The sequence below is a fragment of the Meleagris gallopavo genome, chromosome 2 (genome assembly GCF_905368555.1).
Source record: "Meleagris gallopavo chromosome 2, MGAL_WU_HG_1.1, whole genome shotgun sequence".
Classification (NCBI taxonomy): domain Eukaryota; kingdom Metazoa; phylum Chordata; class Aves; order Galliformes; family Phasianidae; genus Meleagris; species Meleagris gallopavo.
The window spans coordinates 58,943,579-58,956,134 of NC_139405.1; the positions used below are offsets into that span (position 1 = coordinate 58,943,579).

The 12,556-nt window shown below is 37.5% G+C and overlaps 1 protein-coding gene across 4 annotated transcripts in view; it reads right to left on the minus strand.

Moving 5' to 3' along the window:
• TRMT11 (tRNA methyltransferase 11) overlaps nt 1-12,556 on the minus strand; it is a 29,674-nt gene that overhangs the window by 8,736 nt on the left and 8,382 nt on the right. For 3 of the 4 annotated variants that reach the window (XM_085217371.1, XM_085217369.1, XM_085217372.1), the window contains 5 exons: nt 9,172-9,252; nt 7,079-7,243; nt 5,569-5,641; nt 4,742-4,873; nt 388-508 (listed from right to left, as the gene is read on the minus strand). In XM_085217371.1, coding sequence (XP_085073497.1) covers nt 388-508; nt 4,742-4,873; nt 5,569-5,641; nt 7,079-7,243; nt 9,172-9,252 — 572 coding nt within the window. Of the gene's footprint in view, nt 1-387; nt 509-4,721; nt 4,874-5,568; nt 5,642-7,078; nt 7,244-9,171; nt 9,253-12,556 lie in introns of all 4 variants that reach the window. The other variant, XR_014881412.1, reaches the window with a different exon arrangement.

Below are 12,556 nucleotides of genomic sequence, written 5' to 3' on the forward strand. Positions count from 1 at the left end.
GCACCAAATTACGTTTCAGAAAACAGGCATTTAGGCATCTCAGCATCTCCATGGTTTTGACTCAAGAGTTCCATTTTCCAAGAAAAGCATATGCAATTTCCATAAGCAAGCACTGTTTCAAAGATCACTTTCACACAGTTAAAGGGATTTGCTGAGGAATAAGAGTTGATCAGAAGATGAGGAGAAAAAGCAAAACAGCAAAACCAGAACACTCCATTAAATCACTACCCAATTTACTTTGAAGAAATGTGTGGCAATTTTACTTCCGTCATCATAAAAGACTCAAGTGTGAGAGAACTATGTGAAGATCAAATGCTGCACTGTACAAACCTTTCATGAGTGCAGCAGCTACCATTTTACACAATATAATCAAGAATTCAAGCTTACCTTGAATTCCTTCACCTTTTCCATGGTTATCAGGCGCCTTGATGTGTGGCTGGAAAGCATCTGTTCACAGTTGCTAATAAGTTTCAGGCACGGGTGGCGGGGAATGATCTCTTCTGTATATCTGGAAGAAATAAACATTCAGAGTTGTAAGCTCATGAACTGAAACACTTGCATCTGAAACAAAATTCACACAGATTTTTCACAAAACAGATTACAATTAAAAGCGTATGACAACTTTCTTTCAAGTGACCCGAAGTTCAGGTATAGTTGCTGAGTTTATCCATCATATATTCCAATCTTTTTTTCCACATTAAACATATAGAATAAGTGAAAATGTTACTGGAAAGGGGTCTCACCCACATTTTCTTCATCTATTTATGCTATGCTAATGTATGCATGCATGCCTGTATCATTTCAAGTGGAAAACATCTCAGCCAACCAGGAGTAATAACTTCTCCAATCAGGAGCTGTGATTTACAAGCAAAGAAAAACAAAAGATATACAGCCAACATACATTAAGCTGCAGCAAGACATAACACTAACTTCCTACAAGGAGACCACTGTACTCAAATTCCAAATCTTAGTAAAGCAGCTCCTGTGAAAGTACCATTCCTGAGTTCAGAAGTTGGTGTTGCAAATCTATCATATAGTAATTACTTTGACAAGTGACAGAAGATTTTTCTACATAGAAAAAATAAATAATCTTTTAACATCAGATGCCTGTAACATGGTTTGCAATTAAGACCTTCCTACAGAATCAAGTAGTTACCATGTTTAAAATGCCTTGCATCTCAGAAGCATACTATTTTCCCTTGGAAATAGGAAATTTCCCTATTTCTGTTTCTCCAAATGCTGAAGGAGGAATTTAAAATTAAACTTAATAGTAAAGTATTAATCTAGCTCACAAGATAAATGAGATCAGATACTGTTTCTATATATTGCAATACAAATCATTCATTCATTTAGGCTTCATATGCAGTATTGTCAGTGACTATGATTTCATAAAATGCCTGCTCTCATGATTTGCCTGTGGCTGGGATTCACCAGAAGCCAGGCATCAAAAACCAAAAAAAGAACTGAACAATTTTCACATTGGAACTTAAAAGATACAATAGAGGAACTTCTCATTTTTCCTGTAAAGATGTGAATTTTCTGTGTTTCACAAAGTAGATTTAATGTTCTAGGAGAAAGGGGAGTCAAATCCAATACAACTGATAATAACTTGTTACGTATATATGGCACAGGCCTGTGACAGTAGGCATGTCACCAAATGATGGACCAGCAAAGCTATTTAGACACACAACCTAGAAAGGCATTCAGGAGACCAGACTGAAGAACATAAGCAAGTACAAAAATCAAATTCCACTAATCCAAACCTATTAACAAGAGAGGGAGGTGATGCAAACTTTTCTAAGCCATAGTTTTGAGTTCACTAAGGGTAGCTGGAAGAAGAAAAGAAACTCATTTTTTCAAATGAGTTTTCCCTATGCTCACTCAGGATTTGGTAGAATAAGTTTCATACAACCTCCTGTTTCACTACTAATTAACACTAATTTCAGAGGCTCAGCTGCTCATGCAGTATTTGCAGGAAAAAAAAGAAAAGTCATCCTTCACAAAACTCTGCCACAAAGTTTTCACTTTAGAGAATAAAAATACTACTTCTGAAATGTTAGTAGCCTTGCAACTTCAAAAACAAAGAATCCACAAAAGGATCCCTCTGGGTACTGAGTGAAGCCTTGATATTTATCAATCTAAAGATAACAGTAAGCCATTAAACAAATAAAACAATATTACAAACTCGCAGTAGCATTTGTTTTTTATTTATTTACATCTCTGCATCATTCCAAATCTTCTAGATAGACAAAACAGCCTTTCAGTTCCTTCTCGTGTCTGAAATCAAGTCACAACTTCTGCTAAGTGAAGTAAGAACATGCCTTTGACAAGGGAGAACCAAATGAATTCTCAAATGCTTTGTTTTTATTCCCAAAGACTTTTGATGCATGCAGTACACCAAGCAGCCTCTCACTCTTGGTAAAGTAGGCACACTGCCACAATGTCCCTGAAGTCTCTCTTTTTAAGCATATAAAAGCCTGACTGCAAAGGAATTAAGGGAATTCAGACTCAACAATGATTTCAGTGTCAGAAAGAAAGTAAACTTTGGTGTGAGATGCTATCTTGCAGAATGAGAGATCATTATCGCTTTGTTAAAAATCCTTGTCTGTTAGCAATAATTCACATATGTATTTATATATCTTTCTGCAATCTTAGGTAAAATTCAGAACATGATCTGAGAAATACAGTAGCAGTGCTTTTAACAGACATCAATTTTAGCCTAGTTTTGTTTTCAATTTAAGGCAATACACAGGGATCTCAAATAATGCAGAAGCCTGATGGCAGGTGCTGCCTGGACATATTTGATAGCACAACATATCAGCAGACAAACTCCTATTTTTCCCCTACATAAAATCTTCTCTCATGTTCATCCTCCTAGCCGAAAAATAAAGAGACCATAGAAATATTCTGTGCTAATAAAGTGACTTAGCTATTTCAAGCTTCAGTGCATAAATTAATAACACTACGTATAAATTTACTTGTTAAGAGGCAATCCAACTAGAGTTTGAGAGAGCTGACCTCCCAAAAGCAGCAACAAAAGTAGAATGAGAATGCATAGCTGATAGTTACCAACAGCTAAACATTTTATCCCACACGCAGAGGAAGTATGCTTTCACTAATGTTCAATGAGTTGACAAAAAATTCAGTTATTTTGACAAACACAAGTACAGTAATTCGAAACAGAGTTTATTGACATGGAAAACTTAGCCCCTGTGTACTAGTGAGTTCTGCAAGGGTTAAGCATGTATAGACAGACATTTGGAACAGTAATTTACAATACTGTTAATGGTATTCCTTGTTTTGCCTGTGAACAGTCTTACATGAAGGGCCTGGAACATCTCCCATTATGAAGAAAAGGCCGAGAGACCTGGGACTCCTCAGTCTGGAGAGGAGAAAGCTGAGAGGGGATTTTGTAACTGTTTATAAGTATCTGAAGTGGGGGAGTCAAGTCGATGAGGGCAGACTCTTCTCAGTGATGTGCACCAATATAACAAGGAGCAGCAACAGATCAACAGATCAAGGGGCAACAGACATACACTGGAACACAGGAAGTTCCATACAAACATGTAAAAGAACTTCTTTACTGTCAGCATGATGGAGCACTGGAACAGGCTGCCCAGGGAGATTGCAGGTTCTCTTTCTCCAGAGATATGCAAGACTCAACTTGATGCCTACCTGCGTGACCTGCCTTAGCAGTAGGTTGGAATCCAGAGGTTCCTTCCAGCCCCTGAAATTCTGTGATTCAGTGTGAAAAAAAAAGTATGCAAAAAGCCTAAAATACCAATTATATCATTTAAAATAACAACAACCCACATATAATCTACTAAGTGCTTTGTTACTGAAGAGTGTGCAGGCATCTGATGTAACAAACTGGCTCCTTTTGATTTCCAAATTTTTGAAAGAGCATGTGATAATTGTACACAGGATAACTGTACGTAGGTCACAAGGTTTGTGCGTGGTGAAATCAGGGACTGCAGTTAATTCATTTATCAGTATACCTTGCCTATACATAAAAATACAAGACACTGTAGAAGCTACCTTCAGAGCACATCTGTATTTGGGAGATACTCACAAACAGCAACCACACAGTGACTCTCTCCTTTACTACAAAACAGTTTTGAGGAAAAATAAATAACAACAAAACTTATTTAGGAGATAAACTAAACTATGCAAACAGACATCTCTTCTCTTAAACTTAGTCATTGCTCCAGGCTGCAGATGCAGACAGCATCTCGCAGTCTCTGCTGGCCTCTCTCGTCCTTAGCATTGCTGTTTTCCTACACTTCTTGCCTCTCACTGCCATCTCCTGTCAACTGACTTTTGATTTCTGAGAAGAAAGCTAAGTTAGTAGTGCCAAACTCCAAGCAGCCAGGAATGTTCTCTGACAGGACTCTGTCATGCACCTCCATCAACTACTCTAATAGAAATATATATTAATAAGAGCCTTTCTACTACTATCTTAGGAATCTATCTGCACATCAAAAGTCTCATTATCTAAACTTAAATCTCAATCCTTTGGACATGCATTTACAAGGAGATGTGATGGCTTTTTCTTTTCAGTTACAGGCAGGAATTCTCTCCACTCAAAAACCTTATTTCAAAGTTTTAACCATATGAAGTATGAGCAATACTTTTCAACGCTAGCACTAAGAAGGTTTCAGCTGTACTATGCCCAAATATTCATGGCCAGGATTCACCATCTACTCTGACATAGTACATACCAGAAATCAAGCATACATACTCAGGCCTGTATATCGGCAGCCAGTAAACTAATCTTCCTCCCATCACCAGATATTCTGCTGCAAACTTCAATAGGTCAAAAAAGATGTCACTCAGATGATAGCTGGATGATATGATGATGTGATTTTCTGTGCTAAACAAAAAATTGCAAGTGTAAGCATAAAAGCACAGGTAAAAATCATATTTCTAAATTAAAAAAAAAAAAAGCACTATTTGAAATTTGCAAAAAGTACCCTAGGCCAATTCCAGTATGCAGTTTCTACTATATGATTTGCCAAATTCCCATACTAGGATGTTAGACTACCACCTACCCCTGAAAAATTAAAGAATCACATGTGCATTGGAAAAAGCTATTTTGGCACAGCATCTTTCCTAAGGGCAGTTTAGAGCAAAAGGCAGAAGACAAGGAAGGCTATGCACGTGCAGAAGCCACATGTGATCTGTGAAGAAAAAAGGAGCAGTGGAAAACCAAGAGCTATGGTTGAGTTAAAATAGAGGCATTGCATTTTAAATTGATTCTGCAGCTTGCAGGGATTGAAGAGAACTTTTAGAGGATAGGAAACACAAGGTAATAGTGGTTTGCTGAGATTAGATACAGGATGTAAAATCCTGTGTGCAAGTTGTAAGGAGGTAGAACAAAACCAAGAAGACTACAGATGTATTAGACATATTACTCTTGCAAAAAGAGCAAAAGGGTCTTTTCTTCCTTAGTTATTAAGATTTGTTACAGAGCTGAAAGACAACCAAGAAAAAATAAAGATTGTGAAACTGTGACTGCCTTCCTATTAAGACTTTGATATTCTACGTCAGAGAAGACAGCTTATTTACCTTCTCTCAGATGATTTAACTGATTCCTTTTGTGAGCCTGTTCTGCGAGTAGCTTCTCTGATACCATATGGAGCTGTTAAAAGCAAACAGATAATGTGGAGATAGGAAATTCACTCTTTGTCCAAATAACAATATACAGTTATGTTATACATATACAACAGTGCATAGTCTGTGGTTTACACAAAGTTTAGGGAAAAAACCCTCTAACTCTTACAAAGAAAGTTCGTAAGCACAATTTCTTCAGTGTGTAAAGAATTACTTTAAAACTGTTTCAAAGAAAGCCTTCAGCTGTAAGAGGTTTCTAGCACACTCAACATTAGCTACAATACAGAGGAGAATGCTTTTCCATCCTGTTAATTAAATATATATATATATATTCCCTACATTTCCAATGCATGGCAAATAATCCCATCTTCTTTTGTTTGACAAACACCTCTGCTATCAAGCTTAGCTAATGAAATTGTATGTATAAAATATATACAACATAAAATGAAATTGTATATATAGGAATTTCTTGCTTACACAGTATGCAAATGGTAATTCTCATGCAGACAGGCAGAGGCAGAGTTGGCTTTTCTCATATATTTCTGCAAATTTCTAATAGTATAACATGCTTACTGCATGCTCAGTACATGTGTTCTTGTAAAACTCATTTCAGCACGGAAGCACTAGCATTGCCATTTCATAAATGCAGAAGTTTCAACACAATTTAAAAACTCAGTTCTATGCAATGCTAATATTCTACATGGTCTCATTTTCAAATAGGCTAAATAACCCTGGGCAACACAAAGAAAAGTCAGTCTCTCCATTCCCAATTAATATCAATGTGTCAGGTTATGAACCGTTACCAGAGATCAGAAATCACTGTATCAAGTACTTCTGTTTATTCCCTTAGCCTCTACTTCTCTCAGGTGTGACAAATGGTGTTAAATGCACAAGCTTCTAAAAGAGTGGGGGATCTTTACAAATCCCTACTGTTTCTAGTATATAAGTGTACTATAAATGCATTTAAATCTCTCTTTGGAAGCATTCCAAGAAGCACTTAAAACATGCCTGTAGAAGTCCATCAGAGCTGCACAGCAGACTCACATGTTGCAGGCTGAGTGCTAACAGCAACATGGACCATTCTGGCAGGAAGCTTCCGTACACCAGTAAAGTTATGCTTTTACTGAATGAACCTTCTTCAGAGGATGATCTTCAGCCATATTGGTCTTAACTGTCAATCATAACATTCTCTTCATAGAAGACAGCATTATCTCCAGCTTTGTTACACATTTACAGCTATCCTTAAAATAAATGCAGAGATGACACAATGCAGATCCTCAACGGTCATCTTCTGCAACGTGGAAACTGCAGACATGAACACTTGTCAAGATGCAAAATCAATACAGAACAACGCATCTGATCCTTGTGGGTCCCTTCCAACTTGGGATATTCTATGATTCTACAATCTAGGCAACAGTATTTCAGTCACTGTCATCAGGCAACAAAAAAGCATTAACAAACTTACGGTCTGTAATGATTGCATCAAACAATGTTCCCTTTCGCCATATTGGTCTTGAAGAATCAGAAACCAGTGCATCGAGGTAGTATTTTTCTAAACCATACTGTCGGAGATTAGCTCTGATATTTTCATCTGGCCCTCTCCATTTCTGGTTTTTCCTGCTTGCCTTGCCTTAGAGAGAAAAGAAAGAACACACATTCTCAACAATGAACTATTTCATTGGATAGCCTTTCATATTGCCTACTATTTATTTTTAGAGGAAAGGAATTAAGCCATTAAAAAACCTAAAAAACCTCCTACCTTCCTCTACTCAACATCACAACTATTTGGGTTAAACTTCCTAAGTAAAAAGGCACAATGAAAATACATGAGAAATACTTAACTTTTAAAGATGTTAATTTTGGAATATCACTATCCATCCTATGTAGTAAATCCAACGATTTCCACTGAACTTTTTCAGAGAAGTAAAAATGGGACTAGACTTGCTGGGTTTGGTAATGAGCAATAAGAAAGCACACAGTGGTTGTCATTACTATTTCGAACTCTGTTTTGGTTTTCATTATTCCTTTTATTAAATATTTCCTGTTTAAAAATTATCAGGATAGCTTATCTAGGACACAGACAAAACAGTCAATAAAAACAAGCATGACCAAATGCTTCATCTGGGGAACCAACAGTCAAAACTCTCACTTTTAAGCCAAATCTTATACATCCTCCAGTAAGAAAAATGCATCTAGGTCCATAAAAGACAACAGTACTATAAATCATGGTTATACATAGCAGAGGACTGATGTGGAATGTAACAATATGTATTTATAATTGCTTCTGAATGAGACATTTCTGATCTGTTCAGGAAAACTTATGATTCCAGTCTGAAATAATCTAAAATTAAAACCTTGATTTAAAGTTTCCTGATAGGAAGTATGGTTTTGTGTTTTTCAATCAGACGTTCCTATAAAATAAGGACGAAGGGGGCAGGAAGCTAAGACAAAAAATGAATTTCTGAAAAATGAAGTGAGGCTCAAACCCTCCAATTGCAAGGTCTTGCACCCGAGTCGTTGCAACTCACATTACCAATACAAGCTGGAAGATGAAAGCATAGAGTGCAGCCCTGCTGAACAAGACCTGAGGGTACTTACGGAGGGGAAGCTGAACAAGAGCCAGCAATGTGCCCCCGCAGCCCAAAAACCCAACCATGCTCTGGGCTGCAACAAAACAAGTGTGGCCAGCAGGTTGAGGGAGGTGATCCTGTTCCTCTACTCTGCTCTGGTGAGGCCTCACCTGGAGTATTGCATCCAGATGTGGAGTTCTCAGTACAGGAGAGACACAGACCTGTTGGAGCACGTCGAGAGGAGGACCACAAAAATGATCCAAGGGATGGAACACCTCTCCTGCAAGGACAGGCTGAGAGAGCGGGGGCTTCTCGGCCTGGAGAAGAGAAGGCTTTGGGGAGACCCGATAGCTGCCTTTCAGTATTTAAAGGGAGGCTGTAGGAAAGAAGGGGACAGACTCTTCAGCAGAGTCTGTGGCAACAGGACAAGGGGAAATGGCTTCAAGCTTAAAGAGGATAAATTTAGGCTGGATAGAAGGAAAAAGTCTTTTACAAGTGAGGGTGATGAGGCACTGGAATGGATTGCCCAGAGATATGGTTGATGCCTCATTCCTAGAGACTTTCAAGGTGAGGCTGGATCAGGCCCTGGGCAACCTGGTCTACCTGTGCATGTCCCTGTTCATCGCAGGGAGTTGGATAGGATGACTTTTAGAGGTCCCTTCCAGCTCTAAGGATTCTATGATCCTATCAAAAAATTTCTTCTCTGAGAGTGGCTAGGTGCTAGAATGGGCTGCCCACTGAGGTGATAGAGTCACCATCCCTGAAAGTGTTCAAGAAATATTTAGATGCTGTACAAAGGGACGTGGTTTATTGGGGAAATATCGGTGGTAAGTGGATGGTTGGACTGATGATCTTGCAGGTCTTTTCCAACCTTGGTGTGATTCTATGATCCTGTGAAGATGAACATTGATTTAAAATTATCTTCTAACATCAGTATTTATAAATTTCAAGGACTAAGATTTCAATGGCTTAGAAATATGTAACGCACCTAATCCATGGATTGTGTTGTAATCTATATCAGTACCACAGACATATGCTCCAAAGTGTGCTGAGGAGATAAGGAGGCCACCTGTGAATGGGAGAAAAGGGGAAAATTATGAATTACTGTCATTAATGTTACCTGTGTTACGATTTTTTCCAAGGGAACTTCAGGAGCCTGAACAAGTAGTACACTAGCCTCAAACCCAATGAATAACAATAAAATAATGAAAGAAATAGAGAAATAAAAAGAATGAAAGCTACAATCCACTTAGAATCACTGCACAACTATAATCACAGAAAATAACACCAAGTTCCTCGTCTGTTGTCACTGATCTTCCTCATCTTGCTACGCCACTCATCACTGGAGACTTTTCCCAGGAGTTTGTAATTCTCTGTATTTCAAAGCAGTGAGACCCTTTGATCATTCAGGAATCAAAATTATTATTCCTATTCTACAAGTACTTCTAACAAACAGTGGAGGAATTATTACCAAACAGTGTCTAATCTCAAAGTCAGTCACCTTCATCACACCAAAAATTAAACTTGCTGTGTATGTGGCCATTCTTCAAGAGGTAGCAATGGTCAAGAACCTCATAAATATAATTATCTCTGCTGTAAATGTCAATATCAAAAAAGTTTTCTTAATTCCTTTACTAATTGAGAATTATAAGCAGATACATTGAGTAAATAGCAGCAGTAAATACAGAAAAAAAAATACATTTACTAGCTTACTTATCTAACAATGAATCTAATTTAGTTTACCACCACTATTGGGATCTGCATTTCTAATTAAAAAAAAAAAAAAAAAGCTAAAAAAAGTATTTTACCAGCTTCCAAGTGAAAAAGGGAAGGATGGCAGAAGATTATCAAAGGCTTGTGTTGTTAATCAGGAAGTATAGAGCTAACAGGACAGTTTAAAACTGAACAGTAACCAAGAACCCAGCTGCTAAAATCCACCTTATTGATGTCAACTGCTGATAGGTAGAAACAGTTCCACTAAAACGAGGGGGACAACTTCTGCAAAACAAGAGGCCACCAGCACCAGAAACGCACAAACTACCTGTGTGGATGATACCAACCCTTGTATTCACTGGCAACCTGAAAAGGAGCATCTCAGGCAGCTACACTGCCCCGTGCCAATTGCTCAGCACACACAAATTCTTGAACACGTTTTGTATGTGCAGGTTGAAGGTCCCATTCCGGGGCACTAGAAAATTCTAGAAAATATTATATGCTAATAAACTCTACCAAAACTGAAGGTGAGGGAGAAAAAAAATAATAAAAATCTGCTTTTTCTTGTGAAATGGATCAGGGAAAAGTAAGGTTACTCACCCCATAAGAGTCACCCATTCCCCTCGGCTGTAATCGCTCAGAACAGATGGGCAGTACCTCCAGGGGGTCAAGACAAATTTAGCTATCCCTGACCCCAAGTAGGGCATACCACCCAGTCCTACAAAAAAAGTAAGAAGAAAGTACTTCGCCCATCTAAGATTATTTTTAATCACAGGAAAAAAAAGAAAAAAAAAGAAAAAAAAAAAGGAAAGTATGAACTTAGAGCTTTTAGATCACAGCCAGTACTAGCTAAATTATGTTTACAAAGAAGGTGCACAGATATTTAAACGGTCTATATGGTCTGCCCTTTGACCTACCCTATATTAGATAGATGTATATAAAGGATTAAACAGAAAATCACTGCATCCAGTGATGACTATTAACGGAATGACAGTGGCAATAGGCCTTCCATTGCAGTGTCTATTTTTCCTACCTTCTGAGCATTAGATGAAGGTCTGGGCATATCACTGTCCCCCACAATATCAAACTGGCAATTCTTGCAGTCTCTTGCAATTATACAGCATTATGAATTGGCAAAGGAAAACAAGGGACAAACATCTTCCAAAGGTACAAGCAATAAGCTTAGTGAGTTAACAACTGTCTAGGAGGACAATATAAAGTATTCAGATAAAAAGACTGTCTTTTCCTTGAGGTTTCATTTTGCCCAACACTGAGAAAAAAATATATCTGAAAAGTTTATGGAACTTACATTCTGGAAATCTATCATTTCAATTCTGCTTCACTAAGGGGAAAAAAAAAAAAAAAAAAAAGGAATAAAAGCAGCACAATTCTAAGCACTTTATCTTCCACAGACAAATGGAATTTGTCCACTATTACGCTAATTTGGAAGACTTGTGATTTGGTTCATTCAGCAAAAGCAGTTTGCTTCCAACAATCAAGCACCATTTTGCAAGGTTGGTAATATTCCGTAATATTTATCTTTTCAGCATTAAAAAACTGGGATGAAATCAAGGTAGGTGTTGAAGTTGCACCATGAAAGAAATCTGAATTACATGTTTTTCAAAGCACTCCTCAAGTCCTGAAGATATACTCCTTCCAAACTCATCAGCTCACATTCACTGCATCACTCACAAATATCTCCCTATATTCCAGTGATAATCCTATAAAGGCCAGAAGAGACTACTGCAATTCCTGAGTCTTACTCACCAAGAGTAGGTGCAAAGGAAAAGCCACTGTTTGGTCATAAATAAAGCTTACCAACAGATATAGCATTACCCAACATCTCCAGTGTTCCTATGTACATTAATCACAAGGTCATACATTACAAGTGCCTACTGCAATAAGAATATAAAATTTGTAATTCAAATATTGGGCAATTCACAGAGAATATCATGTATGTTATATTTTTGGACTGAATCATTTAAGTCTTAACTCTTATCTTTAATTTTTATAGCTTCACCATTTCTATGTGATTTTTTTTTCCTCTAACTTTACCCTTTTTTGTCACTTCCAAGAGAATGAATGCTCTGAGATTTTTTTTTGGTGACTTTGGTTTAGTGAGTAAAGAAACAAAACTGACAACAAAGTGAAACAAACTGCTCAGGGGTGAACTATAGGAATTTTCTCAACCTTTCAAAGACTACAACCTATACACGAGCACAAGGAAGATGAGTAAATTTCATAAGAAATAATTATGCATGCAAAAAATCAAGTCTTATACAAGCACAAATATTAAAGACAAAAACATATAGTTTACTAAAGTCTTGTGTTTCTGAAAATACAACATTCTGGATGTATTTTCTACGGTACAGAGAAGCCATATGCTAATAAAAATTTGTTCTACTAGTGATGCTGTATTGTTGCCTTCACACTTCCTATCTCTTTGTAATGATTTGTGCAGTGAATTCTCTTCATTCTCTCACTAATGTAAGCATTTTTACTTGCTTGCTGCCCACAATCTAGTACCACTGATCTTCTATTTCAATTACAAAATAGCAGTTTCCCTTAGACGAGAGGTACTACTACACCGTGCACTTTCTTATGTGGAATAAAAGCTCCCCCTCCTGGTTTAACCAAGAAAATTCTCAGTTGGGGAGAAC